This window comes from Callorhinchus milii, unplaced genomic scaffold, assembly GCF_018977255.1.
Source record: "Callorhinchus milii isolate IMCB2004 unplaced genomic scaffold, IMCB_Cmil_1.0 Scaffold1, whole genome shotgun sequence".
Taxonomy (NCBI): Eukaryota; Metazoa; Chordata; class Chondrichthyes; order Chimaeriformes; family Callorhinchidae; genus Callorhinchus; species Callorhinchus milii.
This window is the reverse complement of record NW_024704742.1, coordinates 120,547,803-120,566,269: the sequence shown is the minus strand read 5'-3', so window position 1 is coordinate 120,566,269 and position 18,467 is coordinate 120,547,803. Positions and strand designations below refer to the sequence as shown.

Sequence of the window (18,467 nt, the reverse complement as noted above, 5' to 3'; positions counted from 1 at the left end):
TGTTTTATTGTGGGTGATTCCAAGCAAACTAAAAATGAAGTTTACAAGATCATGGTGGGCCACTGAAGTGCTCTAAGGTTACTGTTATTAGAGTTGAAGGTGCAGCTCTTTAATAACCTTAAAGGATTAACCAAGATTCAGTGCTGGTCAGAAGAGGTCTGCGTGTATAAAATCTAGGCAATCCTTTACTGCTTTGGTAGTACAAAAAGGAGCATAAAAGAATGCTAAAAATTCTCCAGTTTAAATAGAGTATTTTTTAAATGTGTGGCTACAAGTTCATTGTTTCCACAACTTGATAACATAATTGATCAAAAAGTGATTTATGAAATAAATGTCATCAAAACCACTAAATATCTGCTACCAGAAAGCACCAGAAAGCACTTCTATCAGTTGTTGTATTAGTGCCATTACAAAGGGTCAAAACATTTTCTGAGTAACAATCTGGTCTGAAAATTGCTTTAGTTTCAAACAAAATATCATAATTTGCTTAAACATACATTCTGTCACATAGTCAAATACAGTGTTTACACATTCACTCTTTTTATATTGAAAAGAGAACATCCATTGAATGCATGAGCAATCGACTTTATATACAGAACAGCTCTTTCTAAAAATTGTCTTGTGGCACAAATTCAAGATTGTAACATAGCATAGAATTAATCACTGTCTGAAGTGGGGCTAGGACTTTCTGATGATGAAGAGGAGTCATTTTTTGTTTTTGTTTTCTTAACTTTGTGGTGATGCTTGCTCTTTTGGTGTTTGCTTTTCTTCTCAGTTTTCTTTTTCTTTTTAATAACTTTTTGTTTCTTACTCTTTTTCTCACTTTCTTCCTCACTGGTTGAATAAGATCTGAAAGGAAAATCCGTATCTAATTACATTCCAAGGACACCGCACCATTTGAAGTATATCATAAATACATGAAAAATTTGAACTTATCTTTTCAGTATACTTTCTAAGATCTGTCTTAAAATTGTCCATCAAAAACTTGAAAAATCTGAGCCCTATTGACTCTGGAAGAACTGCTTTGGGACTAATATCTCTATTCCACTGGGAATTTATATACCCCTACAAATGTCCTCTGAGAATAATACTCATCCTTGCATTTGATATAGCACCTTATCACATCTTCAAGGAGTCTCAAAGCGCTTCAGAGTATACTGTAAAGTGTGTGAACATCGAATTTGCTAGGTCTCTGACAAAGAAATATACAATTAATGTTCAATCGACAGGACATACTGAAAAGGTTCATAAGTTGAAATTACTCTTAAGGACTAGTAATACAAGATTAATGTCCTTCATGGCACAAGCATATGGAGTCCTATAGCTCAGTGGTTAGAGCACTCGATTTGCAAGTAAGAGACCCGAGTTCAATTCCAGGCAGGGCGAAACCTTGGGCAAGTTTCCTTACTCCACACGTCTAATAATAATCCCTCCAAAAAAACAAAAACAATAATAAATTGGTCATTTTCAATCTACGACTGTTTGTGGGACATTGCTGTGTGCAATTAGCTGCCGCGTTCGCCCACAAATATACAGTCAATTCACTTTACAGTGTGTTCTGTGAAGCGCTTTGGGACGTCCTCCCGACGTGAAAAGCGCTATATCAAATGCAAGGATTATTATTATTATAAGCAGCTCTCCACAGCAATATCTGTGCTTTTTGTTTCAATTATGATATATTGCCCAAGATTTATTTAGCTTTTGGAAATAAACCACATTCCCACAGCAGTATGAATATGCAAGACAGTACCATTACACCTCCACATTCCAAGAAACAGTACAACATTGGAAGGATACAAATTTACATACATCTCTAGTTTAGAATACTAATGTGATGCATAAAATCACTTTAGCATGAAATGTAGTAACAGCTGTTAGATGGAATAAACTGAGCAAAGATAGAATTCATCACATAAAGTAACACTGTGACACCATTTTAATCACAACAGAACACAGATATTCTAACACTATCTTGTAACAACTACAACCAATACACTATCACCACATGTGGTGCTGTTTAATGCTACTGCTGTGATATGCATATTTATCTTTATTCTTGATACCCTTGACGGTAACTCTGATCTTCAATTGTCAAGTGTAAGAAAAACTCCTATTACACATCAGCCAAATGTAGTTTTGGCACTAAAAGCTAGTGTATAATCTTAGAATTGTGGAGAGGACGGTACTCTTGTTCTTTTAACTAATGTCTACTCTTAATTGCTGCTGGACAATGCTCTGATTTTGCAACAGCTGAAGTATTCGATACAGTTCGGGACACGGTGACTTAAAGGGGTTGCCTAAGCTCTAGAAGAAGACAATCCTGAGCTCAAACCCCCATTCAGACAGGATCTTGGACTTTGTAATTCAATTTAGTAGAATCATAGAAACGTACTCTTGTGCTCCTTGCAAGACTTCATTCAATATATACACTATTCAGTTTTTTTCCCCCACCAAAATGAATCACCTCACATTTCGCTTCATTAAACTTCATCCAACCATTGTGCTGAATCTATTTAAGCGTTCCTCACTATTCACTATACCTCCTAACTTGTTATCATCTGCAAACTTTGATACTCTACCCCCTATATACAAGACAAAGTCTTTAATATACAGTACATAAATAAATGCAGCTAGGATATTGACTGCATGATGATTTAGGTGCCAGTGACATGTTAAGCCACGATCAAGTTATCAGGACTTTACTCTATTAAGGATATTTGTTTGAAACTATCTATGGCTTACATTACATTTCATTTTCACTTGAGGCCACAAGTTTTACCTTTTTCTGTGTTTTTTAGTTCCAGACTTTTTGATTTTCTTTTTAGGAAGCTCGCTCTTTTCAGGTTTTATTTCTGGAAGCAAAAAACAAAATTGCACATCGTCTTTTAAAACAAATACAGCAGTTAAAGCAGTACCCCCAACGTGAGAGTAAATGAACAAAAATGCTAAGAATATTATTAAGCTTATATAAAAGCAACTACACTATAACAGTCCAAGTCAAATAAAGGGCTAATAAATAAAATTGATATTTGGTTAAGATTTATCTACATCAGGTTGACATAACTCCAAGGAGTTATGGGGTTATTTTTATTTTTAAATTTAGCAAACCTGGCTGGTGAGTGCACATTGTTCTCCACTTCTCAATACATTTACTCACCTTTAGTGGTTCAGACGATTATGACGGATAGAATAATAGATTCTTAGTAGGATAGATCAGGGATGGCCAACTTGCGGCCCGTGTGACTATATTACGCTTGTGTAATGTTGTCTGCAGGCTGCAAATTGGCCATTCTGGGATAAATCATGAAATATTATTTGCACTGCTTGCAAAAATCACTGAAGAGGGATATAACAGAATTGTTACTGGAAGCATCAAGGGGAAGATTAGAATAAAGTTTTTGTTCCACACGCAGTTTTATCAATCAAAATATGATTGGTTATTGCGGCTGAGAATGCAACATTTACAAGAGATTTCAATACATAAATTAGAGAAAACATATCAAAGGACGTGGGAAAAGATTAGGAAATTAGATTAAAGTAGACAGCTTCAGCTAGCACTATTTTAAGATCATGGATTTAGCCCTAGTTTAGTACTTAACGAATAGTTCATAAAAGTGGCCAAAAGGTACCCTTGCAACTTAGGCAAATGCTGGAATTTCTGATCTTGATATAGTATTTTCCCAAAATAATTTAAAATTTATAAGTCATCCTTGTACATTGTTATGTATTCGCTGACCTTAATTCCAAGGACGTGAAATCATTATGAATAAGTCATTCATAATTCATCCTCGCCAACTGATCTTTAAAACAAGAGTTTTAAAGATATTAAGTATAAAATTCCCAGACCCAGACTCCCTCACTGACAGAATTCCAATTCTCTAAATCCCTTTGCCTTGCTCTTCCTTCTCTCCTCCTTCAAAACCTCTCCTTGATCGTGTCTTTAAGCAAAACTCTTCTTAGAGTCATAAACATTTACAGGGCAGAAGGAGACCCTTTGGCCCACTGATTCTGCACTGGCTTTGAGTACTTCCAATCCCACTACTCTGCCCTATCCCAAAATCTCTTCAAAGCCCAACTTTAATTTACCTGTCCAAGACCCTTAAACCCTTCCTCTCTTCTCTGCCTCTTATTGTATCTGACACACTACATGACATTCACCCTAGGTAAAAGGAGCTATATAAATGAAAATTATTGTTACTGTGCATCCTTGCCAACTAATATAGTCTAACTCAGCAACGACCAAGAAGAGAAGCTTTGACCATTTGTCTGTGTGGGTCAGTGCTACACCAGGTGATCCCTTTGCCAACAAGACGATCAACAAAATTTCAAATTTAAAGTTCCTAAGGAAGGTTTGGAGAATCTTTTCATTAGATTTCATGTCCCTGGAATTAAGGTCAGCAAATACATAACAATATACAATAGACAGCAATAACTGCTATGTGCACTTTAATGGTGCACTTGTATTTGTATCTTGCATCTCTTCCTAGACACAAATTAAGTCTTCCCAGATGCCATAGCTGATTTTGAGAAATCATAGGGTGGCAAATTTGTATGCATTATCCACATTTCAGCCACCACCTATATCAACCAGTTGCTTAGTCCAGCTCAAAGTACTGTACAGAATCTCATTTTATTTAATCCTCCTCTACTTAAGCCTTTCATCTGAATAAAGTCCACTTCCCTCCATCGCAACAGCATCGCCTACCTCTGCGACTTCACTCCAAAGAAGCTGAAACCTTCATCCATGCCTTTGTCACTGCCAGACTGGATTTCTTGCCAACCCCATTTTGCTAATCACCCCATCTCCACCGTCCATAAGCTTCAGATCACGCAGAATTCCCAGCCCACATCCTCTTCTATATATGTATATGTACTCGTGTTGAGATTCCTTCACAAGTTTATTACCCATATTCTCTCTGGGGTTTACAGGCTTTCAATTCCCTAGCGGATCAACATTATGATTCTTTACCTTCAAATGCCTCCACAAACTAACCACACTCTGCAACCTTCTGCAGGTCCATTCCCATGCTTACACCTCCACTCTGGCTTGCTACATGCTTGTTCACCATCAGCAGGCAAAATTTCAGCCATTTTGCCCCTGTTATCTGGAAGTTTCTGCAGCAATCACGCCATCTCACTTCCCCCCTCTTCTATCCCAAAAATCTCTTCAAAGAGGTTCAAACCTTGGCACCTCTGTACCTCTGCGACTTGCTTTTTCCACTCCACTACCCACTGCGTCCGATCAGCTGACTCTGGCCTCGTCTCCTTCACCATCGGCAGCCGTTCTTGCAGCCGTTTTGCAGCCAGTGTCCCCCAAAGTGTTGGAACTCTCTTCCTCAAAACCTCCCCCTTACCCCCTCCTTCCCTTCTTTTAGATCACGACTGAAGACCTTCTTTGACTGTGCATACAGTCACCTCCCCTCGGCATCAGGCTCAACCACAGTTATGTGCTCCATGCGAAGGGTGCTATATAAATGAAAGTTGTTGTTGTTGAATCCTTTTAAGATGCCTAAAAACCTCTCCAACTGAGCATTCTGCCACATTTTCCCTAGCTCATGCTCCCACTGAGCCATTGATATATTCTCCTATGTGAAAGAAACTATATAAATGCAAATTATTGCAGTTATGTATATGTACTCATGTTGAAATTCTTTACAAATGTAGGAATTTACAGACTAAGTTTAATATTTAAGTTTTCATTTATAAACATTTTAATAGCAAAGGAAAATAGGAATCCATGAATAAGTAAAACAGTTTACCTTTTTTGTCAATCATGGCCCGCAGCTGCTCAATTTCCTCTTCCTCCTCAGTCTCCTCACTGCTGGTACTACTGACATCTAATACAATGTCTTTTTGAGGGTCCACTCGAACAAAATTTCGACATTCAAAGGTCAAATGGCCAGCTGAAATGTTATTAAAAGTTTATTATTCAAGAAAGAATAGAAAAACTGATTAGACCAACAAAATAACTCCAACATATTTAACAATACTTATGTCAAATGTGTATAAGCACTTCACAGTAATTACTGATAATGAAACAACTTTATATTTGTGGCAGGCAGTTAATTTGTACACAACAATATCTCCAAAACAGCAAAAAGGTAAATCACTAATTTATCTTACACTTGAGATCCCATGATATTATTCAAAAAGAGAAGGCAGCTTCTCCCAGTGTTCCTGCCAACAATTACCCAGAAAAAAAGTCATTCATTTCCTATCTGTTTTTGTGACACTGCTGTGTGCAAATTTGCACACACAAAAATACACATCACTCCACTTTGCATTACTGTGTCAGACTGGCTCAATAGGAAGAAAAATCACAGAAGTCACTGGGAACACTCAGCAGATCAGGCAGCTTCTATGGAGAAAGGAAAGTGAGTCAATGTTTCGGGTCCACGACCCTTCGTCAGAACCCTTCGACCGTCCTGACGAAGGGTCGTGGACCCGAAACATTGACTCACTTCCCTTTCTCCATAGATGCTGCCTGACCTGCTGAGTGTTCCCAGTGACTTCTGTTTTTGTTTTCAGATTTCCAGCATCTGCAATATTTTGTGTCTGGGAGAAAAATTAGTTTGAAGAACAATAAAAAAAACAGTAATCAAATTTATACTCCAGAAAGTTTATCACAACACAGCTATGTTTTACTTAGCATTGTGGGATTCCATAAAACATTTTAAAATACAAACAAATAAGGTGGCTAGCTCCCCAAAGATTCCAAATACAGATGTTTCAGAAACTTTGCAAACAGGTTACAAAAAGCATTGCTTGAAGTGCTAGGTTGTAAATATGTATATAACATTTTCCGAAAACTAAATCACTTAGGGACTGAATTGGAATAAGTTAATTATTGCTCCGAACTGAATGTTGAATGTTCAGGTGCACATTTCTACCAGAAACTATATTTAAATTCATTAATTTTGCACATCTCCGTATATACTTGCTCTACAGTACATACAGAGATAAGTAATTTGTTTAAGGACAAATCTTGTATGTGGATACAATAGTCATTAAAACATTACCTTCAGAAAATAGGGAACAAAACAATATCAAGGATCAGAAATACCCCACAAAACACTGAAATGTACTAAAAATCGTGACGGTGCAATTTGTGAAACTTTACTTGGTTGGAAAATGCATAACTCAGTTAGTATGGTTCTATTGAGCTGCTACAATATTTTAAACTGTAATTAATGATATAGATACATTTGTTATGTACACTACTTACGATATCCACACTTCTTGCATCCTGCCCGGATGCTGTCCTTATTTGGTCCTGGAAAAAAATAGAATTACTGTAGATTGTAGCATACTTTTACAATATTATGACAAATGGTAACATTCAGTTCATTTTTAAAATTGGTTCAGAAAACAAATTTCAGTTCACATCCATCACAGTAACACTCAATATTAATGTATGAGCATTGTAAACAGTTAAAACAAAATAAGCTTTCTATATTAAATATTTCAAAAATATAATAAAATAATAATATATTATTTCAAAAATATCCACATATTAGATATATTCTTTTGTTATAATGTAAGCATTGATGCTCTTCCCAGGAACTTTTTATTCTTTTCTTTTGCCCTTTCTTCTCCAATACGGTCTTTATCACGAAGCATTCTTTCTATGCAAGATTTATCATTTATGATTTAAAATCTCTTAAAACAGTTTAACTGCTTATGAAGGGGCCTTTTCTATCTGGTGAGGTCTATTCAAAGTCTCAGCTGTTTGTAAGTACACTGATCTCAACCTCCCATGTGACCATTTCCCCTATGACTTTGCTGAACTTCTAGACTTATTCAGTAGCCAGATATTTTATTTTTCATTCCTCAGGCAGTAGATCTGAACAAACCCACAACCTGTAGGATTATTATAATAATATCTTCAACCATAGCTGTCTTATTGTCCCACCCAATTCATTTTTTAAAAAAATGGGGATATAATTTCCTTATACTGTCTCACTCAATTGTACTTGTGTCTTTGTTTTATTAATGCTCAACCATTAGCATCCCAATTTAGAACGTATTAATGATCTATTAGCTTCTTCCTTGTCCACATAACTTCAAGTTTATTTTTACCAGATATTGGTTTCAGTCTTATGATCACTCATCTGCTCTATGTAGGTATTTCTACAGCCCAAATGGTCTAATATTGATGAAGCATCAAAGCCAAAAAATTCTAAAAGGAAAGTGTCGGAGCCAAAACTATCTTTCTCTTGATCTTTCTCGAGATGTTGATTTACCTGTTGTCCATTTCTAACTTTTTTTAAAAAAAGATATGACCTCATCTTAACAAAGACGGCTCTGACATTTTACATTTAGAATTTATATTAAAAAAAAGGAGTCCAGTCCATCCGTCAGCTTTGCATTTCAGAGTTTCGCTGTGGGAATTCAACACTCTGTTATTGAGACTTCTATTGCTCACAACGGTTCCAAACTGCCAATGACATCAACGGATGCTGGGAGCAGAGGTTCAGCAATGGAAACCTGCATTTCTGCAGCCGACCACTAGAAATACAGATACGACAGTCAATTGATTGGAACTAAGTACTCTCTATAAGTTTAGAAAAATAATTAAAATGTTTCTTTCAAACAATAACATTTTGAATAATGAGCTCAAGTCTTCTCCAGGATCCTGGCATGAACAGTTTGATTCTTTTTCTCTACTCTGCACTGATGCATAGCAGCCAGGTGGAATCAAACAGTACTGCCAAAATATACTCTATTCGGATCCAAATCTTCTGGAAAGTATATTAATCAGCCTACACAACATATTTGGTTACATCACAACAATTTACCTCAGTCGAAATACCTTTTCTAGACTACTGCAAGGCATGAAAACCTTTCTGGGGTAAATATACTATTTATAGACAGAGAAACAAGGAGCACAACAAAACTCCATGGTCATACTCCATATGAGAGGAGAAAAACATTTGGATAAATAAACTGCTTATATCTATCTTCATGTGAAATCATCAATTTTTTTTATACTTGGATTATTTCCTTCTTCCCCCTTTCTCCAATGAAAACTATGTTTAACTTTGGATTTCTGCCAGAACCACACAATTCAGCTCCAAGTCTCTTGTACTAGCATTGAACACAGGTCCTGAATTTATTCTCACAATTCTTCCCTTAAGACTACTAACACAGGACTTGTCTGAGTGATTATTCATGTGTTGCTGGACAATAAAACTTATTCAATTCATATTTAATGGTAAAAATGTCTAGAGTTTTATTAGAAAAAATATAGATGAAATAAGTCCTGTAGCTCAGTGGTTAGAGCACTCGCTTTGCAAGCGAGAGACCTGAGTTCAATTCCAGGCAGGGCGAAACCTTGGGCAAGTTTTCTTACTCCACACGCCTAATGATAATCCCTCCAAAAAAACAAAACAATAATAAATTGGTCATTTTCAATCTACGAGTGTTTGTGGGACATTGCTGTGCGCAATTGGCTGCCGCGTTTGTCCACACATATACAGTCAATTCACTTTGCAGTGTGTTCTGTGAAGTGCTTTGGGACGTCCTCCCGACGTGAAAAACGCTATATCAAATGCAAGGATTATTATTATTATTATTATAAACATTTCCAATGATGATCCTCTGTGAACTCAGCTGACATGAACGTGATTATACAAAAAAATGCTGCAATTTACTTTTGTATTTGATAGAAATAAAATGTAGTTTAACAAATTATAGCTTTCTTATTATCATAGCTCTGATAATTGCTTATCTTTAATATACTATGTGTCTGACTACACCTACGGTCACCCCACCCCAGTTTGGAGTCAGGCCCTGCCGCTGTCCAGTAGGAACCCGCTTGTTAGTCGTTTGGCGGATCACTTTCTTGAGGTAATAATCCCTTCAAAAGAAAATAATAATAATAATGTGGTCACTCAATGCACGACTGTGTGTGGGACACTGCTGTGCACAATTGGCTGCTATGTTTCGCCGACAAAACACAGTCACTGCACTTTATAGTGTGTCCCGTGAAGTGCTTTGAAACATATCAAAGACGCTGTATCAAATGTAAGGATTACTATTATTATACGGTAATTTTCCCATTTCAATGGAAGCCAGGACTTTTAGTTCCAATTATAATTTACATTTCCTGCACACATGAAATTTTATCTGACTTATACATAACTTTACATAAGTCATATTCGAAACAACTTGTGTAATTTTCACATAGCCATACTTTGCATAAGTCATATTAAATGTACAGTCCCAACTGATACGTTTACCTGTAAAACCTGCGAAGTGCTTTGGGACATCCTCTCAAATTGAAAGGCGGTAAACGATTCGCAACAACAGTAAGAATTACTATTAATAAACTTTTGTTTTAAAACCAATTTACACAAACTTTCACTTTGGGCCGAGAGTTGCCGCGTACAGCTTGCAAGTTTCATCATCAAAACCACAGGCGCTTTTGCTAAAGGTACTTCGCACGACCAACTGTACGGCGCCTCGGGACGTCCTCTCGACCTGAAAGGCGCTCTATAAATGGAATCTTGTTGTTGTTGTTCTTACCTGAGTGACTTATACCTTAGACCTTAGTGACTTATGCCACAAGGTACGACATGTTCATTTGGTACTGTATTTATCACGAGGTTACTTTGGTGACTTGTGGCACTCGTTGAAATATCAGAGCACACGAACGTGTAATATATAATATAATATAATAATATAATATATAATAGATAATAATAATCCCTCCAAAAAAACCAAAAAACAATAATAAAAAAAAAATTGGTCATTTTCAATCTACGACTGTTTGTGGGACATTGCTGTGCGCAATTGGCTGCCGCGTTCGCCCACAAATATACAGTCAATTCACTTTACAGTGTGTTCTGTGAAGCGCTTTGGGACGTCCTCCCGACGTGAAAAGCGCTATATCAAATGCAAGGATTATTATTATTATTATTATTATAACGTCAGAGCCCCAGTGCAGCCACACAAACCCAAACCAAGGAGGACATGACAGGGCCCCTCACCACCCACCGTCATTCTTCACCACCCACCCCCTCTGCCTTCCTTTAAGGTGTTGAACACGAATGTGCGCGGAGCCGCTCTCGACACCAGGGCAACGGGACCGCTCTCTTCGAGGCACTTTCCCCGAGTTTTAGGAACATTTCTGCTGCTGCTCTCAACCGACGCTCGTTTTCCTCTCGGTCCCCATGTTCCTTGTGGAGGACAGCAGTGGGGAGGGGAGTAGTGGGGGGGTGTGGGGGGGGAGGAAGAGAACGAATTTAGCAACAGACCAGACCCGAGACGGTGCGAGTTATTTACCTGCAGAAGTCATTTAAAACACAAAAATCGGGGTCCAACGAAGGAATGACCCAAACGCAGCCAAAAAAGGGCCGTCTTGTCTGTCGGCCGCCGCTCGGGGGCGGTTTGTAAATCGGGTGCACCGATCAATGCCGTCCCCCCCGTCCCCCCCCACCCGCCTCGGCTACAACACGCAAAACAGGGCTGCGACCATTGTAAAGAGCCACTTAAGCCGCTGGTGGATGTGGAACTGTCCACAGTTAGTCCGAAGTAAATAAAAACAAATAACTGCCGTCTTTATGGCTGTTGTTGGCCGCCGCCGCCGCCTCTGCCCTCACCCCCCAATGCTGTTGAGCGGCCGCGCGCGCGGCGCCAGTTGGCCTTCGGGACGCTTTTGAGCCGCGCACCCGCGGGTCAGCTCACTGCGGCTCCCAGCGGGGGGGGGATTCGCTCGAGAGTAACACGCGCGGTCTTGGAAGTTGGATATTCGGAGCAGACACATCGACTTTGTGAAGATATTAAATCTGGTGACTCGGGGGGGCGGGGGGAAACCACACACACACACACACAGGGCTTTTTATTCCCTTTTCGCGGGTCCTATCGAGAGCCGCTCTCTCCCCCCACCTCCCCTCTGCCTTTGCGCGGAATGAGAACGCTCCACAACATGGCGGTAAATTCAGGCCGTCGCTGAGGAAGGGGCGCGCGCTGAGCGGCGGGGGCCCAGGTTCAAACCGGTAAACGTTCTCAACCGCCGCCATGAGCAACATCTACATCCAGGAGCCGCCGAGCAGCGGCAAGGTGAGCGCCCCCCACCCCCACCGAGGCTCCCCCACCCCGAGGCTCTCCGTGGAGCTCAGTGCTTCCCGGCGTCAGGAATGGTGCGTTTCTGGGAGAAGGGAGTGGGAGGGAGAGAGGGATGGAGCGAGAGAGAGGAGGGAAAGGAGGAGAGAGAGAGAGAGGAGGGAAAAAGGGGAGAGAGGAGGGAAAAGGGGGAGAGAGGAGGGAAAAGGGGGAGAGAGAGGAGGGAAAAGGGGAGAGAGAGGAGGGAAAGGGGAGAGAGAGGAGGGAAAATGGGGAGAGAGAGGAGGGAAAGGGGAGAAAGGAGGGAAAGGGGAGAGAGGAGAGAAAGGGGAGAGAGGAGGGAAAATGGGGAGAGAGAGGAGGGAAAGGGGAGAGAGAGGAGGGAAAATGGGGAGAGAGAGGAGGGAAAATGGGGAGAGAGAGGAGGGAAAATGGGGAGAGAGAGGAGGGAAAGGGGAGAGAGAGAGAAGATGGAGGGAGAACAGAGAAAGAAGGAACGGTGTGAGGGAGAGGATAGGGGGGAGTGGAAGGGATAGGAGGTCAGACGGGGGAGAGGGGATTCAATTGCATTTTAATGCATTCAAACGTGTTGCGTCAATCTCTTTAGATGGGGGTGGATTCATTCAGTAATATACAGTGCTGGTGAGGAGTAATGCAATTTGTGTTGTGTCAAATGAACGGCAGTGACTGATGCTGCGTCTGGTTCGGTGGTAAATGTGCAGCTGATTGATTTTTGCTGTGCAGTTGAACTGCTTTGTGAATGGCTTTCATCAGTCAGAGCAAATGAAAAAAACAGTGGTACATGTAGAGACGACTGGACATAACACAGCATCTCAAAGAGAAGTAGGTTAATGTTTTGGTTCGAACCCTTCCTTGGATCTGCGTAATGAATTCTGTGCAATTACAACTGAAATGTTTGCCTATCTGGTATGGGCTTGAGGTGTTGTCCTATCTTTAGCATTTTCTGTTTTAACTTTAGAATTCCAGCATCTTTTTTTCCAAATCTCTATGCCCTAAAACATAAAAGAGAATAGAAACGCCCTTTTGCCCACCCAAGCAACTGGTTCCTTTCACGGATACTGATGTGCAGTTCAACTTTTGGTCATAGCCTTGAACCAACTTATCCAATACAAGAATAGTTTGCATTTATAGGCGGTGGTGTCCCGAAGCGCTTTACAGTGGCAGAGTCTGACACAGAGACAGGGGGAGGGGGGAGGTGATCGTAAGCACAATCAAAAAGGAAGGTCTTTAGGTGGGATTTGAAAGGGGAGGGAGGGGGCAAGGCGGTGGGATGGAGGGAGGGGGCAAGGCGGTGGGATGGAGGGAGGGGGCAAGGCGGTGGGATGGAGGGAGGGGGAAGGCGGTGGGATGGAGGGATAGAGTTCCAGAGTTTTGGGGTGGAAGTGGAATGGAGTGGTAGAGGTGGAAAAAAGCAGTTCTGGTGAGGGAACGGATGGGGGGTAAAAAGGAAAGCTGGGGATCGAACCTGAAGTCTAAGTTGCACACACGTTCAGTGAGTCTGAGGCAGAGCCCGGGGAGTTTGAGAAGTTCAGACCTGCAGGAGTGAAGACATTGACGGGAGCCAAAGAGTATGGCTTCCATCTTACTGACATTCAGTTGCAGGAAATTTGAGCTCACCCAGGCCTTGATATTCGTCAAACAAGTTGAGAGGACATCAGCAGACTGGGAGTTGCAGCTGGAGGAGAAGTAGATTTGGGTGTCATCCGCATACGTGTGGAAGTTGACCTCATGTCTGCGGATGACATTGCCGAGAGGTAGCATGTAGATAAAGAAAAGAATGGGGTCAAGGATGGAGCCTTGGGGTATCTTGCAAGTGACTGGGCGGTGGTGGGAGGAAAAAACATTTGCCGAGATTTATTGTTGGCGGTTTGTTAAATAGGACACAAACCATGTGAATGCGGTCTCACTAAGGTGGATGAGGGAGTAGAGGCATTGGAGGAGGATGGCGTGATCGATTGTGTCGAATGCGGCAGAGAGATCCAGGAAAACGATAAGGCAGAGGGAGCCCTGGTCACAGAGAGAGAGGATGTCACTTGTTACTTTTCATTACAATCTTCTAATAGAAAGTGGTGTAAAGTTCCTCTTGTAATAAACAAACATATAATAAACAAACCAGAATGTTTGTCACCTTACACACTTACAATATTCATCTCTGACTAGTTGCTGACCATGGCCTAGGCCTATGGCATAGAGGAGCACCTTTAGCTCTCTTGTCTCTCCCCAGCCTCTCTTACCCTTACAGCCATCAATCCTGTTTAATACCAGATATTGTCCCACTGTTTTCAGAATCACTACCTTTACTATCCTCTGGGGAAATGAGACAAGGTGATCATGGAGGTAGGGATAAAGGTAATTGGGGTAACTTTGGTGCCCTCCACCCTGCAGCTGCCGTTAGCTGCAAAACTCTGCTGCAATATTTCATGGTTGTCACTAAAGGCTCACATATAAGTACAAGAACGACAACTTGCATTTATGTAGCAAGCTTCACATAGGGTAAGGTCTTCAAGCTCTTTACAGGAACAGGATTGGATGCCAATTAAGGTAGAGAAGGAGAGGAAGGCGGCCGTAGGTGTGTTGGAAGAGGAAGGATTTGAGGCAGGACTTAAGGACAGAGAACATGTGAGATGGAATGGTAGAAAGAGGGAATTCCAGAGGTTGAGGGCATAGGAACTGAAAGTTCAGCCATGATGGTGGTGTGGAGAAGACGGGGTGCAGTGAGCCAGAGTTAGCTGAGTGGAGGATATGATGGCTTGCATCAGTAAGCTCATAAGAAATGAGGCTAGGAGAAAGTTGGAGAGAGAAAGCTACCCATCTGCTGGGAGCCAGTGGAGATTGGCGAGGACTGGGGTAATCAGCATGCAGAGGTTGTTGTGGGTGAGGATCTGGGCCTTGGAGGTTCAAATGAGTTGCAGCTTGTTGATGATGGAGTTAGGGAGACCAGTGAGTAGTGCAAATCTAAGCACCATCTTACTGTGAGTGTTTCAGTGGTGTTAGATGGACGTGGCGGCAGCAGTTGACATGATGGAGGTAAAAGAAGGCTGTATTAGTGAAGGACCAGATTTGAGGGCAAAAGGAAAGCTGGGAATCGAAACGGACCCCAAGGTTTTGCACAGGTTCGGAGAGTTTGAGAGACCTCAGGAAGGTTGAAAAGTTCAGAGCCAGAAGTGAGGTGATGTTGGCTGGAGCTGAGGAGGATAGCTTCCATCTTATGTATATTGAGTTGAAGGCAATTTTGTTCATTCAGGCATTGATGTCTGACAAGCCAGCAGACAGAACAGCAGCGGACCTGGAATTGAGTGGAAAAGTAATTTGTATATTATCCACATACATGTGGAAATTAACCCTGTGTGTGGATAACATAATTCTTGGTGACTCTTGCTTGGATACCGTTTTGTAAGGGCTGAAGCCATCCATTAGTTTGCCCAAATAACCATTAATGAGTGCGGATGCTGAGTGATATTGTACTGATCAATCATGGGGAAGGTTAGTGAGGTCTTCTTGGAGTTGAACTGACTTCATCGCTTTGGGACGCCTTGGGACTTTCAGCGCCTTGGAATGTCCTCCCAACGTGAAAGGTGCTTTACAAGTGTAATATTGTTGTTGTTGGTGAGATACTTGGCAGCAGAATGTTGGAACTTAGTCGACCCTTTGTGGTAGCCTTGGTAATCTGGTTCTGTAACCCAGACAGGTCCACCGTGCTCCAGGGCACTGCTGTAGACAGCCCAGACAGCCTGGCTCATCAGTAGGACTTGGAAGGGCAGATCAGTCATGGAGGACAGGAATTCTTCCCACTCAGCTCCTATTAACCTGCAAGCCCTAACAGGTAGAGGTGCTATCTGCACAAGCAGTAGGAAGCTTACTAGGTCATACTTTCAACAGCAAGCTATGCAGTTTTAAGTTGTAAAACTATAGTACCCCAGCACACCCCAAATCTTACATCTTGCCAACCTGAATCTAATACTCTCTGGATTTAGGTAAGCAGGATGCATCCCTCTGGGGAGAGAATATGAATTTCATTCCAAAAGATGGTAATTTCCATATGTAGGTAGCATGGTTAGATACTTTTAAGCATGGTGATTGATTTCTGCACTTGTTGGACTCCTGGCTGACACCAAAATACATGAAAGTTGTGTTCTTGTTATGTCCCCAGCAAACATATTTGAACAGGTTCACTAGATTGGAAGGAGTCCCGATCAGGAGTAGTGTGTTTTTTGTGTATGTGTAGAATTTTAGTCATTCAAGTGCACCTGCTGGCTCTCTTAAAAAGCATTCGCTTATTCCTCCTCTGCCTTTTTGCCCTCCTATCCTACGGTGTGTGTTTATGACCTTTCTCTTTTCAGCCTATGAATCTTAAGGATATTTGTAATTCCCTGGCAGAAATTGACAGAACATTCCCAGTTTTTATGGCTTAGTGCCTCTCACTAAAGTTTTTAAAATTATGCAAAGATACTATTATTAGGTTTAAAATAGTTAAAGAAAAACCTCCTCTAGTCCCGAGACTAAGAGAGAATATGAATACAACCTGAATAAGGTAATAATGATTGTTGTTGAATAATTTTGTGATTGTTGTTGAATAATTTTGTGACCTGTGTGAATAATCCTGTATGTGGAGCACCCAACGTGGGTGCGGATGACACCCAACTCTACCTTTCCTCTTCTACCCTCAACTCCACGACCACCGATGTCCTGACAGCTGCCTGTCCGACATCGAGTCCTGGACGAGAGACAATTTTCTTCAGCTCAATGTGCGCAAAACTGAGGCCCTCCTGATTGGCTCACGTCAGCGCCTCCGCACCTCAGGCGCTGACAGCATCAGCATCCAAGGCTGCACTCTCCACCTCTCAAAGCCAGTCAGGAACCTCAGTGTTCTGTTCGACCCTGAGCTGTCCTTTCTCCCTCATATCCGCACCGCAACTGGCACCGCCTTCCATCACCTCCGGAACATCGCCAGACTACGGCACTACCTCACCCCTCACGCTGCTGAAACCCTGGTCCACGCCTTTATCACCTCAAGGCTGGACTATGGGAACTCTCCTCGTCGGCCTTCCTGCCACCTCCCTCCACAAGCTGCAGGTCATTCAGAACTCTGCAGCTCGTGTACTGTCCCGCACCAGGCTTCGGGACCACATCACTCCCACCCTCGCTCGCCTCCACTGGCTCCCCATCCCCCAGAGGATCGAATTCAAGATCCTCATCCTCACCTACAAGGCCATTCACGGCCTCGCTCCCTCCTACCTCTCCGACCTACTATCCCCCTACCTACCTGCCCGTACCCTCCGTTCCTCTGGCTCCAGTCTGCTCCACATCCCCCGCCCCAACCGCCCTACCATCGGTGGCCGGACTTTCAGCCTCTCAGCCCCTAGTCTCTGGAACTCCATCCCCCAGTGCCTTCGCCGCTTCCTCCCTTTCCTCCTTCAAGGTCGTTCTCAAGACCTTTCTCTTCAACCGTGTCTTCAGCTCCCTTCTCGACTCTCTACCCCCTCCTCGCTCGCTCCCTCCCTTCCCTCCCCTCACCCTGACCATTTCCCCCCTGCTCGGGTCCCGACCCAACTGTCCAGCGCCTTGGGACGTCCTCCCGATGTGAAAGGCGCTCTATAAATGCAATCTTGTTGTATTTGTTGATTTTGATACACTTGTGTTGAGGCTACATTTGCATTGTTTTTATTTGTACTTTTCAGGTCCTTTTGAAGACCACAGCAGGCGATATTGATATTGAATTATGGTCCAAAGAGGCGCCAAAAGCATGCAGAAACTTCATCCAACTATGCATGGAAGGTAGTAATTAAAGATGAACACTGCAGATACTGTGAATCTGAAACAAAAACAGATGTCGCTGGGAAAATGTTGACTCGCTTTCCTTTCTCCATAGATGCTGCCTGACCTGCTAAGTGTTGCCAGTGACTTCTGTAATTCCCCATTTGTTTTGCATTATTACCATCTCTTTTCCCCATTTTGTTGCAATCTCCCCCACTTTGTTTTGCATCATTAACACTTCTTTAACCCATCATCCCCTGTCCTCTACCCCATTTTCTCCTGTATCTTCCTTGCCCTGCCTCCCCCCTCTCTGTTAGTCCTTAAAAGCCTCTCCCTCCCAACATGCCCCAGTTCTGACGAAGGGTCGTGGACCCGAAACATTGACTCACTTTTCTTTCTCCGTAGATGCTGCCTGACCTGCTGAGTGTTCCCAACGACTTCTGTTTTTGCTTTAGTAATTAAAGATGTTTTGTTTAAGATGATGGGGCATTTGTGTTGAATTATTTGGTGGTACAGTGAAGCAAATCTTAGTTTACTTGCCCATGATTTATGGAGCACTTTATTTAAAGAAAGACTATTGTACGTAAGGAAAGAAACCTTTTGTTTATCAACAAATGCAGCTTGTT

General features: G+C 41.9%; 2 protein-coding genes across 3 annotated transcripts in view; one reads left to right on the top strand and one right to left on the bottom strand.

Moving 5' to 3' along the window:
- Positions 1 to 518: 518 nt before the first annotated feature.
- srek1ip1 (SREK1-interacting protein 1) lies at positions 519 to 11,593 on the bottom strand. Its single transcript, XM_007892127.2, has 5 exons — positions 11,287 to 11,593; positions 7,226 to 7,273; positions 5,760 to 5,903; positions 2,780 to 2,852; positions 519 to 849 (listed from the first exon to the last, which is right to left on the bottom strand). The coding sequence occupies exons 1-5, from the start codon at positions 11,297 to 11,299 to the stop codon at positions 657 to 659; spliced, it is 471 nt and encodes a 156-aa protein (XP_007890318.1). The 5' UTR covers positions 11,300 to 11,593; the 3' UTR covers positions 519 to 656.
- Positions 11,594 to 11,710: 117 nt separating this feature from the next.
- Positions 11,711 to 18,467, top strand: part of cwc27 (CWC27 spliceosome associated cyclophilin) — a 119,498-nt gene continuing 112,741 nt past the window's right edge. Inside the window, exons 1-2 of one of the 2 annotated variants that reach the window (XM_042331891.1) lie at positions 11,711 to 12,063; positions 17,766 to 17,862. In XM_042331891.1, coding sequence (XP_042187825.1) covers positions 12,022 to 12,063; positions 17,766 to 17,862 — 139 coding nt within the window. In that variant the 5' untranslated portion in view covers positions 11,711 to 12,021. 2 annotated transcript variants of the gene reach the window in all.